At 41.5% G+C, this 23,214-nt stretch overlaps 1 protein-coding gene across 5 annotated transcripts; it reads left to right on the top strand.

Annotated features, from left to right (window-relative positions):
- Positions 1–1,378: 1,378 nt before the first annotated feature.
- On the top strand, positions 1,379–18,938 carry extl2 (exostosin-like glycosyltransferase 2). Of its 5 annotated transcripts, none has more exons than XM_048601593.1 (5): positions 1,388–1,607; positions 5,875–5,939; positions 6,022–6,431; positions 11,706–11,776; positions 17,828–18,938. In XM_048601593.1, the coding sequence occupies exons 2-5, from the start codon at positions 5,902–5,904 to the stop codon at positions 18,317–18,319; spliced, it is 1,011 nt and encodes a 336-aa protein (XP_048457550.1). In that variant the 5' UTR covers positions 1,388–1,607; positions 5,875–5,901; the 3' UTR covers positions 18,320–18,938. The 5 variants fall into 5 exon arrangements, with proteins under 5 accessions (XP_020390769.2, XP_048457550.1, XP_048457549.1 ...); XM_048601592.1 differs by lacking the exon at positions 1,388–1,607 and adding an exon at positions 1,684–1,702 and having other exon boundaries at positions 17,828–18,918; XM_048601591.1 differs by lacking the exon at positions 1,388–1,607 and adding an exon at positions 1,841–1,858 and having other exon boundaries at positions 17,828–18,918.
- The last annotated feature ends 4,276 nt before the right edge of the window (positions 18,939–23,214 follow it).

Below are 23,214 nucleotides of genomic sequence, written 5' to 3'. Positions count from 1 at the left end.
TTAACAAAATTATTGCAATAAATGTCACCTTGGAAAACTTTGTAAAAACAACAGTAACCAAGAGTTAAAATGGGTGGCTAAATGATAAATTTGGGCATATCAAGTATAGTCTTCCATGTAAGGTTAGTTGTCTGCTTTTTCTAAAATAACTAAAAAAGACATTGAATTGCTCCAAGGTCATGCAACAAATTCTAGACAAAAATTACGTCATTTTAGAGGGAATAACAACCATAAAATAAATGTAACATATTAACTTTTGCGGTATTATTACTGTCCACCATACATTCGAGATAGGTTTGCTGTCTGTAAAACAGATCCAAGTGTGAAATTGTGACCATGTATTTTCACATTCTATTTGAAATATTATGAACTTTGTAGATACTTCAAAAGAACACTGGTGGACTGACAGAAAAGGTGGCAGATTAAATTTAAAATAGAGAGAGGTGTGAAGTGGTAGGTTTTGTGAGGAATTAGGAAGCAAGACAATATTCTAAAAGGTGTGGAGTACATAAGAGTCATGTCAAGGGGAAATGGGAATAATATAAATAGGCATAATAGTACAAAAACAAGGACGTTCCGATAAACATTTATAAGCATTAGTTCAATCTCAACTGAATCATATGCCTAATTCTGGACATTTCACCTTAGGAAGTATGTGAAGGTTCTAGGGAGAGTGCAGAAAAAAATCAAGATAATGTTTTAGGAAAGAGTTGGGTGGATAGATTGAGGAAGCTGCAGTTGTTCTGCTTAGAAAAGCTTAAAAGATTTCGGAGAACAGTTTAAAGTCACGAGAGGTCTGGAAAATAGAGACTCACTTTTCGTATTGGGGATAAAGATTGAAAACAGAAAAGCTGGTTTCTGGTGAACAGTAGGAGAAAAACAGCAGCCACACAAAAGCAATATTCAGAAAATCCTTTTTTTTAATGTAGTGGACGGTTCGCAACTGGAATGCACTCCATGAGTGAGCACTGAAGGCCAATTAAATCGTGACTTTCAAAACGCAAAATTAAAACCGAAAGAACTGCGGATGCTGTAAATTTAAAAAAAACAGAAATCGCTAGAAAAGTTCAGCAGGTCTGGCTGCATCTGTGGAAAAGTCACTCAACCCGAAACGTTAAATTTGATTTCTCTTCACAGGTGCCGCCAGACCCGCTGAGCTTTTCCTACAATTCCTACTTCTCTTACAAAAAGCAACTTGCACATGACAACTCTGTACAGCTACAGGGGAAAAAGCGCGGTGTGGGCCAAAGAGCTGAGTTGCTGACATAACTCTAGCCCAGTTACCAACTTCCATTTGAGAGGCGATGGAATATGAGCATACGCGCTGCCAACCCACGTGACGGGAGACCGCGCGGAGTAGGGGCTCCTGCGCGTGCGCTGTGCCGCCCCATGTGACGGGCGGTTGGAGGAAGGAAGGGCTCAGGTGTAGCGTTGGTGGGCGTGCGCAATGCCGTCCCAGGTGTAGCGTTGCTGCGCGTGCGCATTGCCGGCACAGGTGTCGGGCTATCCACAGCGGGGGATGCTGCGCGTGCGCGCTATCGGGCCGCGTGACAGCCCCTTCCCCTTCCAGTCGTGAATGTGGAGTAAGGGTCGCTGTGGGCTATGAGGTAGGTCGCGGATTGTCCAGCTCTTATAACATCTCTCCTCTTCCTCTTTAATACCGTGGTCTGCCTGTAATGAAGCCATCGCCAGGCTGAGAGGGGTGGGTTTGATGAGTGTGGGCCTCAGGTCTCCCCCTGAACGGCTCCAGCCGAGCTTTGCAGTTAATGGCGGTGCAGCCTCATCAATGAATACGTCCCTCTTCCTCTGTCTTGTCGGGATTTCGCCCCATGAAATTCTCACAGTCAGTAAATAAAGGGTGTGTGTCGTGGTTTGTTTCTGATTGTAATGTAACTCGAGTTTAACTTTTCCACTTTCACACACTGGGGGTAGTTATAGTGTTGCAAATAAATGCTTCCGTCCAAACGCAGTCAGTGTATTCTCTTTAAAAGATTTTTACAAACAAATATTAGACGTTCAGGTATAACAGCTCTGATGGCGCGAGAAGTAAATCATTGATGTACTCAGCAGCTCTGAAAATAAGGTCATAACTTCCAAACATATTCGGTGCCGTGTAATCTGTTCTTGGTTTTGCTGCTTTGATTCGATTTGATGCCCCTTGATGAATGCTATTTAATAACAGTTTTGGTTGGCTGTCAGGGTGGCTGTTGTTCCTCTAATTGGCTATCCGACCTGTTGAGTAGAAAATGCCGTTCATATTCATTGCAAAATAAGTAATTGTAATGAAAAATATCTGCATGTGGATCAAATGGATGTGGATAAATTTCTGAAGGGTCCCGACCCGAAACGTCAACGTTCCTGCTCCTCTGCTGCCTGACCTGCTGTGTTCCTCCAGCTCCACACTGTTACATCTACATTTGGATAAAACCCTTATTGTAACCAAGCCATGGCTAATCAGCGATTTTAAGTCGGCAGAACAGTGACTCCTGCTGGGACACGTGGATTTAGGGTGCTAACAGGATTGGATTTGGTTGTGACTTTGCGATTTGTTTTTTGAATGTAGGTGACACTGGCTTGGCCATCATGTATTGTTCATCCCTAATTGCACTAAATGGAGAAGGTAATGAACTGTTGCAATCTTTGTGGTACAAGGACACCCATGTTGTTGGTAGGGGCAGAGTTCCAGGATTTTAATCCAGCAACAGTAAAGAAGCAGCAATATAGTTACAAGTAAGGATGATAGGTGGTTTGGAGGGAACTTGCAGGTTGTGGTGTTTCTGTGCATCTGCTGGTCCTGTCCTCCTTGGTGGTGGAGGTTGTGGGCTTGAAAGGTGCTGTTGAAAAAATGTTGATGAGTTACTGCTGTGCAACTTGTATATGGTACATATTGCTGCCACTTTGTGTCAATAGAGTTACTCTATGCAGAATTCCTAGCCTAAAGGCAAAGGAGTAACTGGGGAGAGAATAGGGCCCCTTAACGATCAATGAGGTCGACTGTGTGTGGAACAATGTGAAGGTGGGAGAGATACTAAAGGAACATTTTATGTCAGGATTGACTGTGGGGAAAGACATGGAATCTAGGGAACTCAGGGAAATAAATACTGATGTCTTGAAAACAGTTGATCTTATAGAAGAGGAGGTGCTGGAAATTTTAAAAAGCATAAAAGTAGATAAATCTCCAGGACCTGATCAGCTGTATCCCAGGACATTCTAGCAAGTTTGGGAAGAAATTACAGGGCCTCTAGCAGATATTTGTTTCATCTGCAATCATGGATGAGGTGCTGGAAGACTGGAGAGTGGCTAATATTGTGCCTTTATTTAAAAAAGGCTGCAAAGAGAAGCCAGGGAACTATAGACCTATGAGACTGACATCAGTAGTTAAGTTGGAGGGGATTCTGTGGGACAGGATTTGCGTGCATTTGGAGAGGCAAGGACGGATAAGGGATAGTCAGCGTGGCTTTGTGCATGGGGAATCATGACTCGCAAACTTTGAGGTTTGTGAGGATGTGACAAAGAAGGTAGAAGAAGGCAGAACGATAGACGTCTACATGGACGTTAGCAAGGCCTTTGACAGGGTTCTGCTTTGGTAGTCTGGTTAGAGTTAAAGTTAAATCACATAGGATTCAGGGAGAGCTTGCCAATTGGATACAAATTGGCTTGACAGTAATAGACAGACCGGGCGGGGGGGGGTGTAGTGGTGGGGTGGTAGAGTGCTATTTTTCGTACTAGAGGGCTGTGACCAACAGTGTTTCGCAGGGACTGCTGGGTCCGCTGTTGTTTGTTGTTTGTATAAATGATTTGGATGGGAATATAGGAAGCATGATTAGTAAGTTTGCAGATGATACCAAAATTGGTGGTATAGTAGATAGTGAGGAAGGGTATATAAGATTACAAAAAGATCTTGATCGACTGGCCCAATGGGCTGAAGAGTAGCAGATGGAGTTTAATTTAGATAAATGCAAAGTGTTGCATTTTGGTAAGACAAACAAGGGCAGGACTTGTGCAGTTAATGGTAGGGCCCTGGAGAGTGTTGTTAAACAGAGACATCTAGGAGTTCAGGTGGTTCTTGAGAGAGTTGTGTCACAAGTGGACAGGTGGTAAAGAAGGTGTTTAGCATGCTTGTTTTCATTACTCAGACCATTGAGTATAGGAGTTGGGATGTCATGTTGTGGTTCTACAGGACATAGGTGAGACCACTTCTGGAGTACTATGTACAGTTCTGGTTGCCCTGCTATAGAAAGGATATTATTAGATTGGAAAGGATGCAGAAAAGATTCACAAGGATGTTACTGGGATTGGAGGATTTGCGTTATAGGGAGAGGCTGGATGGGCTATGTCACTTTTTCACTAGAACATAGGTTGAAGGGTGACATTTAAGAGGTCTGTAAAATCACGTGGAGCATAGATAAGGTGAATAGCAAAGGATTTTTTTCCCCTCTGTTTGGGGAGTTCAAAAGTTAAGGGCATAATGTTAAGGTGAGAGGAGAAAGATTTGAAGAGACCTGAGGAGCAACTTTTTCATGCACAGGGTGGCTCGTATATGGAATGAACCTCCAGAGGAAGTGATAGATGCAGGTACAGTTACAAATTTAAGTCGTTTGGACAGGTACATGAATGGGAAAGGTTTAGAAGGATACAGGCCAAATACAGACAACTGGGACTAGTTTAGTTTGGGAAACCTGGTTGGTACAGATGAGTTGGACCTAGGGATCTGTTTCTGTGCCATATGACTCTGAACTGCTATTTATATGGCTGGTCTTGTTCAGTTTTTGGTCAATAGTAACTCCAAAATGTTGATAGTGGGAAATTCGGCAATGATAATGTCCCTAAGTCTCAAGGTATGGGCTGTAAGATTCTGTCGTCACCAACTGGAAATGCTCAACAGTTCAGGAAACACCTGTTAATCATGATTCAAAGTTAACTTTTCTGTTCCTTCATCTTTGACCAGATTGTCCTCACTAGCAATCTGCCAATCAGTGCTGGTTCCATTCTTCTCTGCTAATTATAACCAGAGAATTGTCTGCAGAGGTTTCTTATCGTACGGGTGCACTATTTATTCTGGTGACCCCCTCCCCCCACCACCACTGCACCAAGGTTCTAGCCACGAACCACTTCTATTTCTTATCTAAATGCAACATCATCTGAAAAGTATCAATTTTCACACACAGTGACAAAACCCTTCACAGTCTTTAAATGATCAGACTGCTTGTCTCGCATCCTGTACTAAATGTGCAAAAATATTACTCTAATTATTGCAACAACTAAAGCTGTTGTCTTCAGTTCACACTACAAACTCCCTTGCCATTGACCCCAACTCTGTCCCTGGCAACTGAAGGTGAACCAGACACTCTATCATATTTGCTCCAATTATGCTCTTCTGACCATATTGTTGTTTTAGTCTTTCATGGGATATTATTGTTTGTTGCTTCCCCCTTGTCCTCCCTTAGAACTGCTGGCATTGCCATTCACCATCTGATGAGCTGCATGAGCCCATGGTTCCTCCTGCACTTCGTCACTGCACTCGGCCTTGTCTGCTTCGGTTGGCATCAACTTGGTGCATAGAAATCCTGGTCTACTCGGCACAGAACCAAAAATATTTCATTAGATCAAAAGCTGCTTTGGCCTTACTTTGTCTCTCTGCATTTGGCAGCATTCATCCAGTGGGTTCATGCTGTCCTCTATCTCCTCTCCATAGTTACCATTGCTACCTTGGAGAAGAGGAATGTGCAATCCCAATGTCAACCAAAGTTTAGGAACTGCTGTTCTAACAAATCTTAAGATCTCATGTTTGGTGACAGCAAGCTGGAAAGGATTAAAATGCTTTTGTTTTAAAAGACATATTTGTTGTGTGTAATTGCTTTTTCTATTGAATAGGTTTTTATCTTCGGTTTATCTTTTAGCATGGTGGTAAAAAAGAATTTTTACCTTGGATGCTGCAGGTGAGTGGGTTAGGATCTTGCACATAATTTACAAGAGTTTTTTTTTAATATTACACTAAGAAAGTATCTTTGATATCCACAGATTTACAAGACGACTTATTGGTGGTGGGATACTTCCCTCTTATTTAGTGATGGCTATCCTAATTGTCTTCATTGTGGGAGCTGCTCTGACGACATTATTGCCTAAAGTTGTGGAAAGTGGTGCTGTTGTCCATAGGGAGCAGGATAACCAGAGAACCGACATTCAGAATTCCTTCACCATTATCATGCAGTCTTACAACAGGACAGACCTGCTTCTTAAACTGCTGAATCACTATCAGGCCGTTCCAAATTTACACAAGATCATTGTGGTCTGGAATAGTGTTGGAATAAAACCACCAACAGACTTATGGGATTCATTGGGACCACATCCCATCCCTGTTCTCTTTAAAGAACAGACTGCAAATAGAATGCGGAACCGACTGGAGCCAATTCCAGAACTGGAAACCAAAGGTAAGATTTCATCAGTCTTAATTGACTGAATTTAGTTTTAACCTATTTTATTCCTTTCCCAGTACAGATAGGAACTAAAATTATTTGTCTGAATCTGTAACTTATGTCTAATTAAAATTTGACTTCGGCTCCCTTTCCTTTTATAAGGTATCTTGTTGCCCATTCATAAGCTTTGATCTGGCATTCAATGAGTAAATCTAAATTTGAGTTATGGTGTGTAGATTGTGATGTAGACCTATTTATCTTTGAAATGAGTCAAGGACATCAAGCTTATATTTCCACTATTACGATTAGAATTCAGTCAGAAGTCACACGACACCAAGTTATAGTTGAACAGGTTTATTTGAAACAGTGCCTTCACCTGATGAAGGAGCAGCGCTATGAAAGCTTGTGATTTCAAATAAACCTGTTGAACTATTACCTGGTGTCGTGTGACTTCTGACTTTGTCCATCCCGGTCCAACATCAACATCTCCACGTCATGATTAGAATTGACAAAAGTTAAGAGCATAAGACATGGGAGGAAAACTTGGGCCTTTCAGCCCATTGAGTCTGCTCCGCCATTCAGTCATGGCTGAGAAGTTCCTCAACCCCATTACTCCGCTTTCTCCCCCTAACTCTTGATCCCTTTGACAATCAAGAACCTATCTATCTCCATCTTAAATATACTCAATGACCTGGCCTCCACAGCCTTCTGTGGCAGCAAATTCCGTAGATTCACCATTCTCTGGCTGAAGAAGTTTCTCCTTATCTCCGTTCTAAAAGGTTTTTCCTTTACTCTAAGGCTGTGCCCTTGGGTCCTAGTCTCTCCGACCAATGGAAACCTCTTCCCAACATCCACTCTGTCCAGGCCATTCAGCATTCTGTAAGTTTCAATTAGATCCCCCCTCATTCTTCTAAACTCCATCGAGTATAGACCCAGAGTCCTTAAATGTTCCTCATGTTCAGCTTTTCATTCCTGGGACCATTCTCGTTAACCTCCTCTAAACCGGCTCCAGAACCAATACATTCTTCCTGGGATTTAGGGCCCAAAACTGCACACAATACTCCATATGTGGCCTGACCAGAGCCTTATAGAGCCTCAGAAGTACATTCCAGCTTTTATATAAAAAGTTCTCTCAAAATAAATGCCAACATTGCATTTGATTTCCTGACTACTGACTCAACCTGCAAGTTTACCTTGACAGAAATCCTGGACTAGAACTCCCAAGTCTCTTTGAACTTCAGACTTTTGAATTTTCTCCCCATTTAGAAAATAGTCCATGCTTTTATTCTTCTTACCAAAGTGCATGATCTCGCACTTTCCCACGTTGTACTCCATCTGCCACTTCTTTGCCCACTCTCCTAACCTGTCCAAATCCTTCTGCACTCCCCACATCCTCAAACTACCTGTCCCTCTACCTATCTTTGTGTAGTCTGCAAACTTAGCCAAAAAGCCCTCAGTTCCTTCATCTAGCTCATTAATGTATGAAGTGAAAAGTTGTGGTCTCAACACTGACCCTTGTGGAACACCACTTGTCACCGGCTGCCATCCTGAGAGAGACCCTTTTAACCCCACTCTCTGCTGCCTGCCAGACAGACAGCCAATCTTCAATCCATGCTAGCACCTTGCCTGTAATGCCATAGTCCTTTTTCTTACTCAGCAGCCTCCTGTGCAGCACCTTGTCAAAGGCCTTCTTGAGTCCAGGTAGATAACATCCATTGGCTCTTGGTCTAACCTGCTTGTTACTTGAAAGAAGTCTAACAGATTTGTCAGGCATGTCCTCCCCTTGATGAAACCATGCTGACTTTCCCCAATTTTACCATGCAGTTCCAAGTATTCAGAAATCTCACCTTCACAATGGATTCCAAAATCTTACCCATGACTGAGGTTAGGTTAATTGGCCTGTAATTTTTCATCTTTTGCCTTACGCCTTTTTTAAATGGGTTTAAAACAGGGTCACGTTAGCAATTTTCCAGGTGTCTGGGACCACCCCCCCCTGCCCCCGACTCTAGCGATTCCTGAAAGATCACCGCTAACGCCTCCATTATCTCTGCAGCTAACTCCTTAAGAACTCTGAGGTGTAGTATATCTGATCTAGCTGATTTATTCACCTTCAGGCCATTCAGTTTTTCTAACACCTGATCCTTAGTGATGGCCACTATACTCAGCTCTGCCCCCTGACTCTTGAATTTTTGGGATATTACTCGTGTCTTCCACTGTGAAGACTGACTCAAAGTAATTATTTAGTTCTTCAGCCATTTCTCTGTTCCCTACTATTATCTCTCCAGCGTCATTTTCCAGTGGCCCAATATCTACTTTTTGCCTCTCTTTTACCCTTTATATATCTAAAGAAACTCTCTCTGTCCTCATTTATATTATTGGCTAGCTTACCCTCATGTTTAGTCTTCTCCCTCCTTATTTCTTTTTTTGTTGCCCTCTGTTGGTCTTTGTAAGCTTCCCCAATCCTTGAGTTTGCCACTGCCCTTTGCCACACTATATGCTTTCTCTTTTGCTTTTATACTATCCCTGACTTCCTTAGTCAGCCATGGTTGCCTCATCCTCCCTGTACCGTGCTTCGTTTTTCGAGGGATGAATTTTTGCTGTGTCTCCTGAAATACTCCTAGAAACTCCTGTCATTGCTGTTCCACTGTCTTTCCTGCTTGGCTCTTCTCCCAGTCAATTCTGCCCAGTTCCTCCCTCATGCCTCTGTAGTTGCCTTTATTCATCTGTAGTACCGTTACCTCTGATTCTATCTTTTCCTTCTTGACTTGCAGAGTAAATTCAATCGTATTATGATCACTGCCTCCTTAGGGTATCTTCACCTTAAGCTCCCATTATCAAGTCTGCTTCATTACACAATACTAATCAAATATTGCCTGTTCCCTCGTGGGCTCCACCTCGAGCTGTTCCAAAAAGCCATCTCACTGACATTCCACAAATTCCTTTTCTTGCAGTCCACTTCCAAACTGATTTTCCCAGTCTACCTGCATATTGAAATCCCCCATGATCACTAACTTTGCCTTTCTTACACACCTTTTCTATCTCCTGGTGTATCTTGCGCACCAGCTCCTGACTTCTGTTTGGAGGCCTGTACATAACTCCAACTATGGTTTTTTACCTTTGTGGTTCCTCAGCTCTACCCATGCAGATTCTACACCATCAGACCCTAATTTGTTTCTTATAATTGATTTAATTTCATTTCTTATTAATAAGCCAACCCCACACCCTCTGCCACCTGCCTATCTTTTCAATAGGGTGTATATTCTTAGATATTCAGCTCCCAGTCCTGATCCCCGTGCAGCCATGTCTTGGTGATGCCCATCACATTATATCTGCCAATTTTGATCTGCACCACAAGCTCAATTGCCTTATTTCTTATACTGCGTGCATTCACATTTAACGCCTTCAGTCCTGTATTAACTGTCCCTCTTCTCATTGTTACTCGTTTATTCAGTACGCTTGAAGTTTGATTCCTAACCCTTTCCAAACACTGTCCTATTGTGTCTGGTGTTGGAGACGTTAATAACCTCTCCTGGGTTCTCCTTTCCTGTCATTTTTTTTCATATTTTTCCATGCAGTTGAATCCACCCCTCCACCCCAACCTGCTGCTTTGTTCCCCACTGGGGGAAGTTTTACCCTTCCTTTTCCCCAACTCTCTACTTTAAAGTCCTGTTGACCAGCCTGTTTATCCTTTTCACTCGAACATTGGTCCCAGCTCAGTTGAGGTGGAGACAGTCCCAGCACCTGTTCCAATACTGATGTCAGTGCCCCATGAAAAGGAGCCCCTCTTGTTTGCTTCCCTTATTCTCGTGTCCCTATGCCAATTTGCACGTGGCTTGGGCAGTAATCCAGAGTTTATAATCCTTGAGGACCTGTCCTTTAATTTTGTTCCTAGCACCTGATAATCTCTGAACAGGCCCTCTCCTGGTCTTACCTATGTTGTTTGTTCTGTTGTGGGCTGTAACAACTGGAGCCTCCCCCTCCCTCTCCAATATCCTTTCAAGCCAGTCAGAGATATCTCTTACCCTGGCACTGGGCAGGCAACACACCATGCGGGACTCTTGATCCTGCTTACAAAGGATACAATCTATTCCCCTGATTATAGAATCCCCTACAACTACCACTTGTCTTTTTGCTTCCCCCCCTCTTGAATGGCTCCCGCACTATGGTACAGTGTTCATTTGGGTCATCCTCCCTGCAGCCCTTTTCCTCATCCACACAGGGAGGAAGTACCTCGTACCTGTTGGACAAGGTCAAGAGCTGAGGCTCCTCTGTTCCTGACTGCAAGATCCCTCTATCTGCCTCGCTTGCAGTCATCCCCTGCTGTCCCTGGCCACTGACCAATTTTGAAGTACTTAATCTATGAGGTGTGACTGCCTCCTGAAACACCGTGTCCAAGTACTTCTTCCCCTCCCGGATGTGCCGCAGTGTTTGAAATGCAGATTCCAGCTCATCAACTCTGAGCTGAAGTTCCTCATGCAACTAACACTTGCTGCAGATGTAGTCACTGCCATTCGCAATGGGATCAGCCAGCTCCCACATCATACAGCTACAACACATCACCTGTCCAGCTATTTCTTCTTAATTACTTTATTGAGTTAATTAAATTTATTGATACTTCTTTGCTGTGTTTTATTTTTGCAAATTTAGAGCAGATTTCCTCCCAGCCAATCAGGTCACAGCCTACCTGTGACATCACTCCAGTTTTCTTTTGCTTTAACTTTAGCAGATTCCCCATTATGGCAAAAGAGACAGGAAATAATCATTTTGGAATGACCAGAGCAGAAACTATTCACTCAGGAATAGAAATTGGTGATTTGACCTTCAAACTTACTTCACCTTCAGTGAGACCTTTGTCATCTAGTGTGGTCTCAACTTCTGTTTCCTGTTTGTTCCCCACAAACCAAAACTCCTCTTATATGTCAATAATCTGTCTAACTCTGCCTTTAATACATAATCCAAATGTGGCCTAGCATCCACTACTTTCTAGGAAGGAAAATTCTATATAGTAATGATCCTATGAGAGAAAAGAAATTCTACTGACCTCCATCTCTCAAATGATTAAACTAAACTGTTGTGATCAGAAGTCATTAAAAGAACAGTATAAATAGGTTGAAGATGCGTTCCTAGGGAGAATGGAGGTGAGACATAACAGTGAGAAGATCAGGCTAACCCTAACAATATTTTATCCTTGTGAAATACGACTATATATTATTGTAGAATTTCTGTATACAGTAAGAATATTTGCATACTTATGGAGCATTTTAATGCATTTTCCCTTTTCTCTTCTAGCTGTCTTGATGCTTGATGATGATATCTTAATTAGTGCCTATGACCTTGATTTTGCCTACTCTGTTTGGCAGGTATGCTTCCAAATATTTTCCATTTGGATACTTACATTCTGTTTCAATGGAAGGTTGCACAAAGGAATAAAGTAAATCTTGTGAAAAGCCCATGTTAATTATCTACACAATACCTGAATAAATGGAAAATTATTTATAAAACCAACCTTTCTGTTTTAAGTATCACTGTGATTAAATGTTTCTGACTGGCTGGATATTTGCTTGCTTATGTTGAAGGCAGCTTTTTGCAACTCCTTCTACCTTAATTTAGTGTATTAAAAAGAAATGTTGCTTGAAGCAAGACAGTATCAGGACAGAGGTGTCATCTTGATATCAGCGGACTGACAATCTAGAGGCTGAGACAAAGAATCTGGGGACACTGATTCAAATCACATGACAGTAGTTGGTCGAATTTAAATTCAATTCATTAATAAAGCTGGGATTGAAAGCCAGTCTCAGGAATGGTGCCATGAAAGTATTGTCATAAAATGTTCCCTGATGTATTTTTAGTGAAGGGATGCTGTTTATTTGTGAATGTTGCTAGCTTGTGCAGCATTTATTACTCATCCATAATGGTTCTGGAGAAGGTGCTGTTGGGCTGCCTTCTTGAACAGCTGCTGTCCTGGGTCGCTAGAGACATCCACAATGCTGTTGGGAAGGGAGTTCCAGGATTTTGATCCAGCGGCAATGAAAAAAGTTTTATGTAGTTCAAAGTCAGGATGGTGTGTGTCTTGGAGGGAAACTTGTGGGTATTGGTGTTTTAAAGTGCCTGCTGTCTGTGTCTTTCATGGTGTTAGAAATCACAAGTTTAGAAGGGATTATTGAAGGAATCTTGGGAGTTACAGCAGTGAATCTTGTAGATGTACACAGTACTGCCACTGTGCATTGGTGGTAGAGGAAATTGATGTTAAAAGTGGCCTCTTTTGTCCTGAATGATGGCAAGTTTCTTCGGTGGAACTGCAGCCACCCAGGCAAGTGGAAAGTATTCCATCACGCACCTGACCTGTGCCTTGCAGATGGTGGATAGTTTAAGGAAACAAGTGCTGAGTTAATGCCACAGAATTTCTAGCTTCTGACCGGCTGTTGTCACCACAGCATGTGTATACCTGGTCAGTCGTAAACCCAAGTATGTGTACATAATGGATTTCAGCAATAGTAATGCCATTGAGCATCAAGTGGTGATTCTTTTGTTGGAGGCGGTGCTTCACTGAGTGAATATTACTTACTACTTTTTAGCCCAAGTTGGAGGCTGTCCAGGTCTTCCAATATGTGGGCATAGACTGCTTTAGTACCTGAAGAGTCACCATGGTGCTGAACATTGTACAATCATTTAGAAAAAAAAGTCTCCACTCTGACCTTATGGAAGGAAAGTCATTGAAGAAGCAGCTGAAGAGAGATGGGGTGAGGACTCTACCCTGAGTAAGTCTTGCGGAGATGTCCATGGATTGATATGACTGACCTCCAACAACCCAAACATCTTCCCTTATGCTTGAGACGACTGTGACTAGTTTTTCTTTTAGGCCTCCTTAATGCCGTACTTGGTCAAATGCTGCCTTGATGTCAAAGGCAATTGCTCCCATCTCGCCACTGAAGTTCAACCCTTTGTTTATGTTGGACCGAGACTATAATGAAGTCGAGTGGAGTGACCCTGCCAAAACCCAAACTGAGCATCAGTGAGCCGGTTGTTGTTCAGTGAATGCAACTAGATTGCACTGTTAATGACTCCTTCCATCACTCGCTTATGAATCCAGTTGAATTCATACCTAGCGCAAAGTGTCGTTTTGGAGGTCAAGGATCTCAATCTCGAGACGTTTCAAATTCCACAAGGTAGTGCCTATGCCAGACCAAACCATCTTAAGCTGCGTTATCAATTACCTTCTTTCCTTCTGAAAAGTCATCACATACATGGGAACACTGTAAGATCCTCCCTAAGCCACTCTCCATCCTGACTTGAGCAGAATCACCATTCCTTCACTATCCCTGGATTAAAATGTCCTGGAACTCCCTTCTTAACAATGCTAGGTATACCTGCGCCAGATGACCAGATAGACTGGAGCAAATCAAGAAAGTAGCCAAGCACCACCTTTCAGTTCTGAAGGAGGGTCACTGGACCCGAAACATTAATTCTGATTTCTCTCCACAGATGCTGCGAGATCGGCTGAGTTTTTCCAGCAATTTCTGTTTTTGAAGCTACTGAAATGTGGTTGATTTGTATATTCCGAGTCTATCTCCATCCTCTTTTCCAAGAGGAACACTCCTAGATTATCTTTCATCTCCAGTATGTGAAATTATCATGCAAGAGAGAGTAAAATGAAAATGATCCAAATTTCTTGATGCCTCTCAGAATTTGTGCTTCTTGATTAAAATGGTGATTCCAAGGCAATTATTTTATATATTCCATTTGAGTTGCCAGGGCTTAGTTGTTATTAATTTTTGTTTTTAAACTGTTTAGTTCTGTCGTGTCCTTCCTTTAAAACCATTTTTGCTCCATGGAAGTGTGTTGGGTATTAAAGACAAAAAATGACAGTTGAATATTGATAAGACAACCACATCATACAGGAAGAAACAGAAACTATTTTTCTCTATTTTGTTAAAAGTTAGTGCTCCATTACAGGGTATTTATGAAAGAACACTACAAAAACTGCGACAAAGCACACGTGTCCCCATTCATTTCTCGCTGTCCTAACCTGAGTTCAAACTTGCAATGGTACCAACAGTCAGATACATATGCTGGGCTGTACCATGCTCCTGATATTTAACAATGCGCTGCCCAGTTCCATCATCCATGTACTGAATTTGGGCATTATCAATTTGATTTGTTGTGGTAATCTGATGCTTGTCTCCTGTAGGCTATCTGGACTTGCATTGTATGCCTTATCCTAATTTAACTTTGCCTCAACCTGATTTGACTAGTTGACAGCTGAAGCTTGATTATGTTTCTTCAATATCCCAGTAAATAAATTTTGTGTTTGCCTTAATGGTATGCCCCTGGTGATCTGTCACTAGTGTCTGCTGTAAGCTATGTTTCCACTTCCCTTTGTTTTCCCCTAACTCATTCCACTTTCCCTGAAAAATTACTCCCATCAGGTGGATTTCAGCTTCTAAAATTCCCTGCATCTCTTTCACTAAATCAGTCTTCACCTTCATTTTCTTTGCCTGTTTGAGAACCGAGTCCTCTTTGTAATTTTACCCTGAATATATGTATTAACCATATCTCTGACTCTGGCCTGTTTTGTCACTGTTTATTTGTCTGGCTTTCATGGTTATTGCACTAGATCCTTCTACATCTGTCCTGGCCCTTTCTGACACTTCTGGATTGAGTTCAGCCCAGGTTAAATTGAATGACCCTCCTGGAGATACTTCAAACTGTATGGGTTTTACTGTCCCTCGAGAGCATCTGAACTCCTTTGGTTCCTGGTCTCTTTGCCGCATTCTACTGACTTAATTTGTGACAGTTCATTCCCCAAGAAGTAACTATCCCTGACATTGGCAAGCTTGGGACTGCTTCCACATTAACCACAACCATAGCAAATTCACTCTATAAATGCTAACCAGTGATATCCCTATATTCTTTGCCAAGAGCCCTTTTATCAAAATGCTGAAATTTAATTCACTTCCAAACAGAGAATTTTTTTTTTGTTCACTAGAAAGGTCTGTAGGCACCCAGAATCTAGGAAAATGCTGACTTCTGCCTAATTAAAATAAAATTAATTCACGGATGTGGGCATTGCTGGCAGGGTCAGCATCTATTGTCTATCCCTAGTTGCCCTTGAAGGGGAGTGGTGAGATGTTGCCGTGAACTGCTACAGTCTATTTGCTGTCAGTAGACCCACAGTGCCATTAGGAATGACAGTCCAGTGTCTTGACCCAGCGACCTCGAGGATTCCCCCATGCTAATTTCTCATCCATCACGAGCATCGAATATCCAAGGGTAATGTTTCTGTCTTTATGGTAATGGTCATTGGTTGGCACCATGTCATTTGCCGCTTGTCAGCCCAAATCTGTACATTTATTGTCACTCTTGCTACATTTGGGCTTGGGCTGCTTCAGTATCTGAGGAATCATTGCTGATCAGAGGGACTTGTTCTGTGCTGTTCTATGACTTCAGTCCTTATTGTTTAACAATGAATCAGTCATGCACCAAGCTCTTAAACTTGTTACGGCCAGTTGAGATGATGGTGGTTGGTGGGTGAGGTGGGAAGGAGGGAGGCAGAATTCATGGCTCCTCTTTTTTTTTTTGGACTTGTTTTTGGTCAGTCATAACAATTATCTTTATATTGTTTCTTTCTTAGCATAATATCACACTTCAATTAAATTTGGTTAACCAGATCAGAAATAAAGGAGACCAGTTTCCTTGAGTGAAGTTTTATTGTCCAGCGTCACACCGCGTCCCACCCCTCACCCCCCGAAAAATGATCAAAGAAACACAGACTGTGGAAACAAAAATGGGGAGGGAAGGGTATCTGTTACAGCCAGGAAGCTTACAGTTCATTAAATATTCTGAGTTGCAAAAACAAAACCAAAGTCCCAACTGCACAGCCACTGTACTGTTTCCTCAGGAATGGTGAAGCTTGCAGATATGTTTGATTTCTCAATCAACAGAAGTTTTTTCACCAGCGCTAGGTTGCTGAGAATGAGATGGAGCGAGGAGCTTTTTGTGTTCTTACTGCGTTCAGTTCCTTGCTGCTTTCTCTCCCTTTGTTGCTCAAAGCACAAGACCTTTCGTTGTATTTTCTTGGACTATTTCCATTGTTTGTTCCAAACTGAACTCTCTGCATGTAACCTTTCATCTCCAGTATTGTGTGGATATCCTGTAAATGTGAGTCAAACAATAGATTTGAATTTCTTGATAGCTTACGGAGCTTCAATGCCTGATTAAATTTGTAATTCCAAGGTTGCTGATTTTATATATGCCATGTGAGTTGCCTCCTTGTCAGCTATCACAGCAGCCAGTTTAGGTCAGCAATGTCTCTTGCAAAACTGTTTTTGTCCTTGAAAATATCAAGTATTAAAATCAGTTGATGAAAGTGAAATATTGATGGTCTATTTTCACTGTGATCATAACACTGGAAAACAAACATTAATAGATGTACCAATTTCACTAGAAGTTATACTGAGATATTTTAGTTCAGTGGTTAGGACACTCATATTCCGTCCCACTCCCCGCTCCTTTTTCCTTTTCTATTCTATTAATGTATCTAGCAGTTGCATTTCCACTTTTGCCAGCTACCCTCCAGTATGCACATGAAGCTGTTGGCTAGCTTCTTAACTGTGGATGTTATGCGCTTGAACTCGATCTTGTCAAATTTGAGACAAGTGCATATTTAAGTACAGCTAGCACAATAGCAAAAAGAAGCAAAGTTTCTAATTTCTTTCTCTTCAAGCCTTATCCTTGTGGACTCTGGTTTATGTCACAGATCAGCAATTGAGTTTAGAAACTTCCTGGGCTGAATGGCTCACTATCATATTCTGTGGTAAACTTGTAACAGCAATTTACTTTATAGAGTAAAATACCCCAAGGTGCTTCATAGGAGTATCAAACGGAGCAGAGCCATCTTAGGAGATGGTGACCAAAAGCTTTAACCGAGAGGTTGATTTTAAGGTGAAGAGGAATTCAAATCTTGGGACTTTGATAGGAAACCATGGGAACCTGTGGTAAAGAAAATAAAATCTGTGATATTGCGAAGAATAGAACTGAAATCTGATGGTTATAGGACTGGAAAAATCCACGGAAATGGAAAGGGAAAAGGCTGTGGAGGAAATCAAATCTAAGCTGCCATTCTGTATATTGGCCCCCCAACGAATGTGTTATGAAATCTTTATGGGCTCATGAAAAGAAAAACAACACAGCTGATCCCTGCTGAAATGAAAACATGCTGTAGACAAAAGTTACAGTATGTTGAAATGTAAAGTTTAGTAAGATGATTGTTAAGAAGAAACCTCATCAAGCTGTATTAAGTAGGTAGATGGCAAACCAGGATTGTGGTATTAGAAAATATGCCTTCATTTGGTAAGCAGTAAATTTAAAGATGTCACTGAGAAGATTTTCTTTACTCTGTGTTTGTGTTTCAGCAATTTCCAGATCAAATTGTCGGGTTTGTTCCCCGGAAACACGTCACAACTTCTTCAGGAATTTACAGCTATGGCAGTTTTGAACTCCAGAATGCACTGGGTGGAAGCGGTGACCATTACTCCATGGTGTTAATTGGAGCTGCATTTTTTCACGCCAGTTACCTTGAAAAGTTTAAAGGTCAACACCCAGCTGTCCACAGCCTAATTGACAAGACCCAGAATTGTGATGACATTGCAATGAATTTTATAGTTGCCAAGCAGACTGGGAAGCCATCAGGAGTGTTTGTGAAGCCAGTGGACATGAGAAATCTGGAAAAAGATTCCAACGGTGGCTTCAATGGCATGTGGCATCGGGCGGAACACTTGCTTCAAAGGTCCTGGTGTCTGAATCAGCTGGCTGCTATCTATGGAAGCATGCCTCTGAAATATTCCAACATTATGATCTCTCAGTTTGGGTTCCCCAACTATGCAAATCATAAAACAAAAACCTGAAGGTGCTGAACAGTTGCTGGTGTATCTGATGCTATTACAGATTTTTGTATAGTGGATACTGGAGAGGGAGATTGACCTAATGTTTGCAAACAGTGATTCATTTCCTCTGCCTGTACAACAGAGGAACATGCAATAGGAATGAATCTCTTACTTCCACCATTTCAGTGCAGGTGCCAACACTGAGGCAGATACCACTGAGTATTGCCATTTTTTCTTTTTGCAACTTCTGTAATCTTGCTGGTAACAGTCTACAATTCTACAGAAGCTTTTTTTTTTTTTTTTTTTACTGTTTTTTCGTTCAATTATCTTTGCTGTTTCTGTCTATACAAAATGCATTCATGTCTTGATCAGCTGCTGCCATTATTGACTAAGTAGCCAATTTCTGGACTATTGCCTGACACTTTTTAGAAGTGATTAATGATGTACCTCATCCACTACTAAAAAAACTCTGGAAAAGGTTGTGCCTGCATCACTCTGTTTCTAGAAATCTACTTTTTCACTCCTGTCTTGTATATTCTTGACCCTGTGTTGCTTTTAATTTAATGTACATGTACATTCTCAGGATGCTATGATATGTATACCTTTAGTGAATAAATATCTCAAACTCTACAAATGCAGAATCATCTCTCTCTGCATGTCCTGTTTATACCTTGGGAGAAGGAGAAAAGTACTGTTTGTGTTTGAAATTAACTCCTATTTGTTCTCCGTTTCACATCATTTCTGGCAGCCAAACCCTGCTAATAGCCTGGATTTATCTTTGTTCTGACTGCAGTTAGCTCCTTTCTCTGTAGTCCCAGCAGTGGCCATCACTTTGAACCTGCTACTGCTACAAAGCTGCCAACCACTGGCTGTCTGTACTGGAGCTTTTGCCCCACGATGAAGATGGAAGTCTCACCCTTGGCCAGTTAATGCCTCATGAAACATTAAATGGCAGTGGGGCAGCTGCTATCAGTTGGAATGCATTCCCTACTAGACTGGTTGGCAAGGCAAGAGCTAACTCCATGTCTGATTTTGGTTTTGAAGATTGAAGCGGTTATTGATAGCAGTTTGGACAATGTTACTATAAAGGCACTTCAGAATGCAATTGAAACAAAAAACTCAAGTCATAATTTCAATGTAGGTTCTCTGGATATTGCAGTGGGAAAAAAATTGAAATGTTTTTGAAGATTCTTCCTGTCATATCTATGGAATTCCTTGCCCAGTGAAGTAGTTGACGCTACTTCAGTAAATGTTTCTAAAAAAAAAGTAGATTTTTTTTGAACAATAAAGGAATTAAGGGATACGGTAAGAACGCGGGTAAGTGGATCTGAGTCCACGAAAGGATCAGCCATGATCTTATTGAATGGCGGAGCAGGCTCGAAGGGCCAGACGGCCTACTCCTGCTCCTAGTTCTTATGTTCTTAAACATGTAGGAGTTATGGCAGAGTTATTTTCAGAAAGTATACAGTAGGGGCAGTGGTCAGGATAAGGAGGAAGTTCTGTACACGATAAATCAGAATTTCTGTTATTTTGCTGTCTGGCTTGTACAATGTCTGTATTACAAGCATTGACCACAAGAGGTCTCTCTGACATCTGGTAGGAGCCACCAATATTAAGGCATCAAATTGACTTGTTTTTATTTGTTGACTATTAAACAGCTGACAATTCATTTTGGTTAATTATCTAATAATGAAGGGGTTGCAAAAGAGGGCAAACACAAATTGAGACAAGACCTCAGCAGCAATGAATAGAATTAACTAAAACTGAAGAACCTGGCAGCAATGATTATGGTGGGATTGATGGAATGCTGCAGGTGTTAACACCATGTGCTGGAGTAGATTGAGAGAAAGCAAGGTGATCTTCAACCACACAACTTTCTCATTCACCTATTGTCCACAATATCTGAAGTAAAGGATAAAAGCTTGTGTTTGGGGAGTCCTTTCCTAACTGCAGGGCATTAAGTATTTTACAGTCAATGAGCTACTTTTGAAGTGTTGTCATTGTAGTGTAGCAAGTGCAGCATTTGGTTTGCGCACAGCAAGGTCTCAAGCAACAAAGAGGTGATGGATAATTTTAGTGGTGTTGTTTGAGGAATAAATATTGTCCAAGACGTCCCTTAACACTTGCCTATATATATAGTCTTCCACTGTTGCTAAGTTATCAAACTCATCTGGTATCTTGCAGTGGCTGACCAGGAATTCCCTCCAAACACTGGCAAGATAGAAACCATTGTTTTCAGTGCCTGCCCCAGATTCGTTCTCAGCGGCCAATATCTTTCTCCATGGCTACAGTCTGAGATTAGGCCAGCTTGATTGCATTGTGTCATGTTTGACCCTGACACAAGCTTCTGGCCTCCTAATCAAGCTTCAATAAGAGTACCTATTTCTACCTCTGTAATATAGCCCTGTTTCAGCTGATCCAATGAAATTACCATTCATGCTTCATTTCTTTTAGTAATGACTACTCAAATGCACTCCTGATATTTTAACACATTCAGCTGTCCTGCTCCATAGACCTGAGATCATCCAACACTCTGCATCTTGTGTCTCCACTTGTACCAAGTGCCTTTTACCCAAAACCCCTGCATTCACTGGTCCTTGATCCAACACCATATTGAATTTAAAATTCGTATCCTTGTTTCCAAATCCCTTCATGGCCTTTTCCCCTCTACCATTGTAATCTGCGGTCCTGTGAAAATATTTAACTTCCTCTAATTCTGATCTCTTGAGCATCATAGTTTTAATTCTTTCACCATTGAAAGACGCATCTTTGGTAAAGAAGAGGATTAGACTTGGGAGTAATTGGGAGGGCTGCTGTATAGGATGAATCCTTCTTCCGGTTTTCAAATGCTGCTTGCATGGTTGGGGATAGAGATTGGGCAAGATCTGTCAGGTAATTAACAAGGGAGATAATTTCTCTTTATCGTATGAAATTATGGCCCAGCTTGTGCATAATTTAGGCTTGTTTACTTTGGGTTGCTTGTGATTGTTTCATGTATCATTTGGAATAAATTGCAGAGTAAAACTTGAAAGACAGGAATGCATGACTGAGAGTTGATAACTCACGAAGAAACTTAAATGGAGGAAAAAAATCCCAGATGACTGTCACTCGACTGCTTTGTGCAGTACTAAACTGTTCAGATTAGGGAAGACCCAAATTCAAACTGTCATTTATGATAGATTAGCTGGTGATCTACAGGGCGGTGGGGGAAGGAGAGTGGGAAACTGTTGGGGTGGGTAACTTTATCAGGCCTCAAGTAACCTTATCAGTCTCTGTATGTGATTCAATTAGCTGAGAGCAGAATAAGACACTGGGTTACGCAAAGGTCAAATAGACTATTTCTAGACACAAAGATTTGATACAATCTGTTTGGATCTTAGTATAAAATTCTGGAGATTTGTCAAGTTGGCTGTTCTCATCTGTGTGGAATGATGAGTTATATAATCAAATTGTGTGCCTTTTTTTAAGGTTCATAGTTCACGAAATTTAAAGCAAGAAATAACTATGCATCCAGCTTTTTCATCCTTGTGAACATTATGTACATTTCAGGTGGATTTTTATGCTATTTTTATTGGAATTCAGTTTGAGTTGGTAACTGGACAGGATTAAATTTAGGGGAATAATTTTTGCAGTTTTTTTTGTTTCTGGTGAGAATTTCCACATTCAATGTTTGGAGCTGACTTCATAAAAGCTTTTGAACAGGAAATAAGTGAATATGTGGAAAGTAAAATTTAAGGGGATATGGGAAAAAAATCAGTGTTTAGAATTAGAGACAACAAGGTGCAGGGCTGGATGAACACAGCAGGCCAAGCAGCAGCATAGGAGCAGAGAGGCTGACGTTTCGGGCCTAGACCCTTCATCAGAAAAAGGGTTGGGATTGGAGCGGAGGGCTGCACGTTCTGCGGGGGAGAGGTTGGAGTGGGTGAGAGGGGTGGAGAGGTTGAGGCGATTGATGTCTCGACGGCAGTTGGAGATGAAGAGGTCGAGGGAGGGTAGGAGGCCTTGGGGTGGTGTCCAGGAGGAGGGGGTGTGTTGGAAGCGAGAGAAGGGGTCAGTAGAGGGAGGGTTAGGTTCACGATTGAAGAAGTAAGCGTTGACTTTGATTTAACACTGGTTTCAATTTCTTAAATTTCTGTGCTTTGTTTGGATTAAATTACATGAGTCATAAAATGTGATAACCGAGAAAGGATGGTTGTGGTTTTTCTGAAGGTTGTAATTCGCGAGGAACTTAAGTGAGGACCGAAGAACAGTAATTTGTCCTAACAGACTTGCTGTTTTCATAAATCACATATATAATCTCAATACGCTTTCATATTTGAATTGTGTATCCCAATATTCAGCTCTCAACACTGAAATAGCTCAGTATGTGAGAGGGCATGTCAAAGAGCTGCAGATATAAATGAGCAATTTGTGATTTTAGATACAGAAAGCTATTAGGAGGCAAAGGATATTTTAGCTTTTATTGCAGGGAGGTTTGAGTACCCCAGTGAGAGAGTCTTGTTGTAATTGTGCCAGGAGTTGATGAAACCTTGCCTAGAATACTTTGTGCAAAGTTGATTTTGGTACTGACTGAAGAATATAATTACCTTATGTGAAGTGCAAAAAAGGTCGTCTAGATTGATTCCGGGAATTAGAGGGCTTTCCTGTAAGATATTATTGAGTAATATAGGCCTGGACTGCTGCATTTAGGTGGAGAGATTGTCTGATTGAAACGTGTAAGATTCTGAGAGGGTTTGGCAGAATTGATGCTGAGAAACTTAGCTCGAGGTCTAGAACCAGATGGCATGGTATTAAGATGAGTCATTTAAATCCAAGATAAAGAGAAACTTCTTTATTCAGAAGGTTATGAACCTCTGGAATCCTCTCCCCAGAAGACTGATTGCTCAATGAGTAGAATCGAAGCTGAGATTAATAGA

This window comes from Rhincodon typus, chromosome 10 (assembly GCF_021869965.1).
Source record: "Rhincodon typus isolate 14 chromosome 10, sRhiTyp1.1, whole genome shotgun sequence".
Taxonomy (NCBI): domain Eukaryota; kingdom Metazoa; phylum Chordata; class Chondrichthyes; order Orectolobiformes; family Rhincodontidae; genus Rhincodon; species Rhincodon typus.
This window is presented reverse-complemented; position numbering and strand designations above follow the sequence as displayed.

Bases quoted from the DNA above. Each gene is read 5' to 3' on its own strand.
- extl2 (XM_048601590.1), top strand. The intron at 6,432-11,705 runs GTAAGATTTCAT...TTTCTCTTCTAG, and splicing joins TCCAGAACTGGAAACCAAAG to CTGTCTTGATGCTTGATGAT. The intron at 11,777-17,827 runs GTATGCTTCCAA...TTTGTGTTTCAG, and splicing joins TTGCCTACTCTGTTTGGCAG to CAATTTCCAGATCAAATTGT.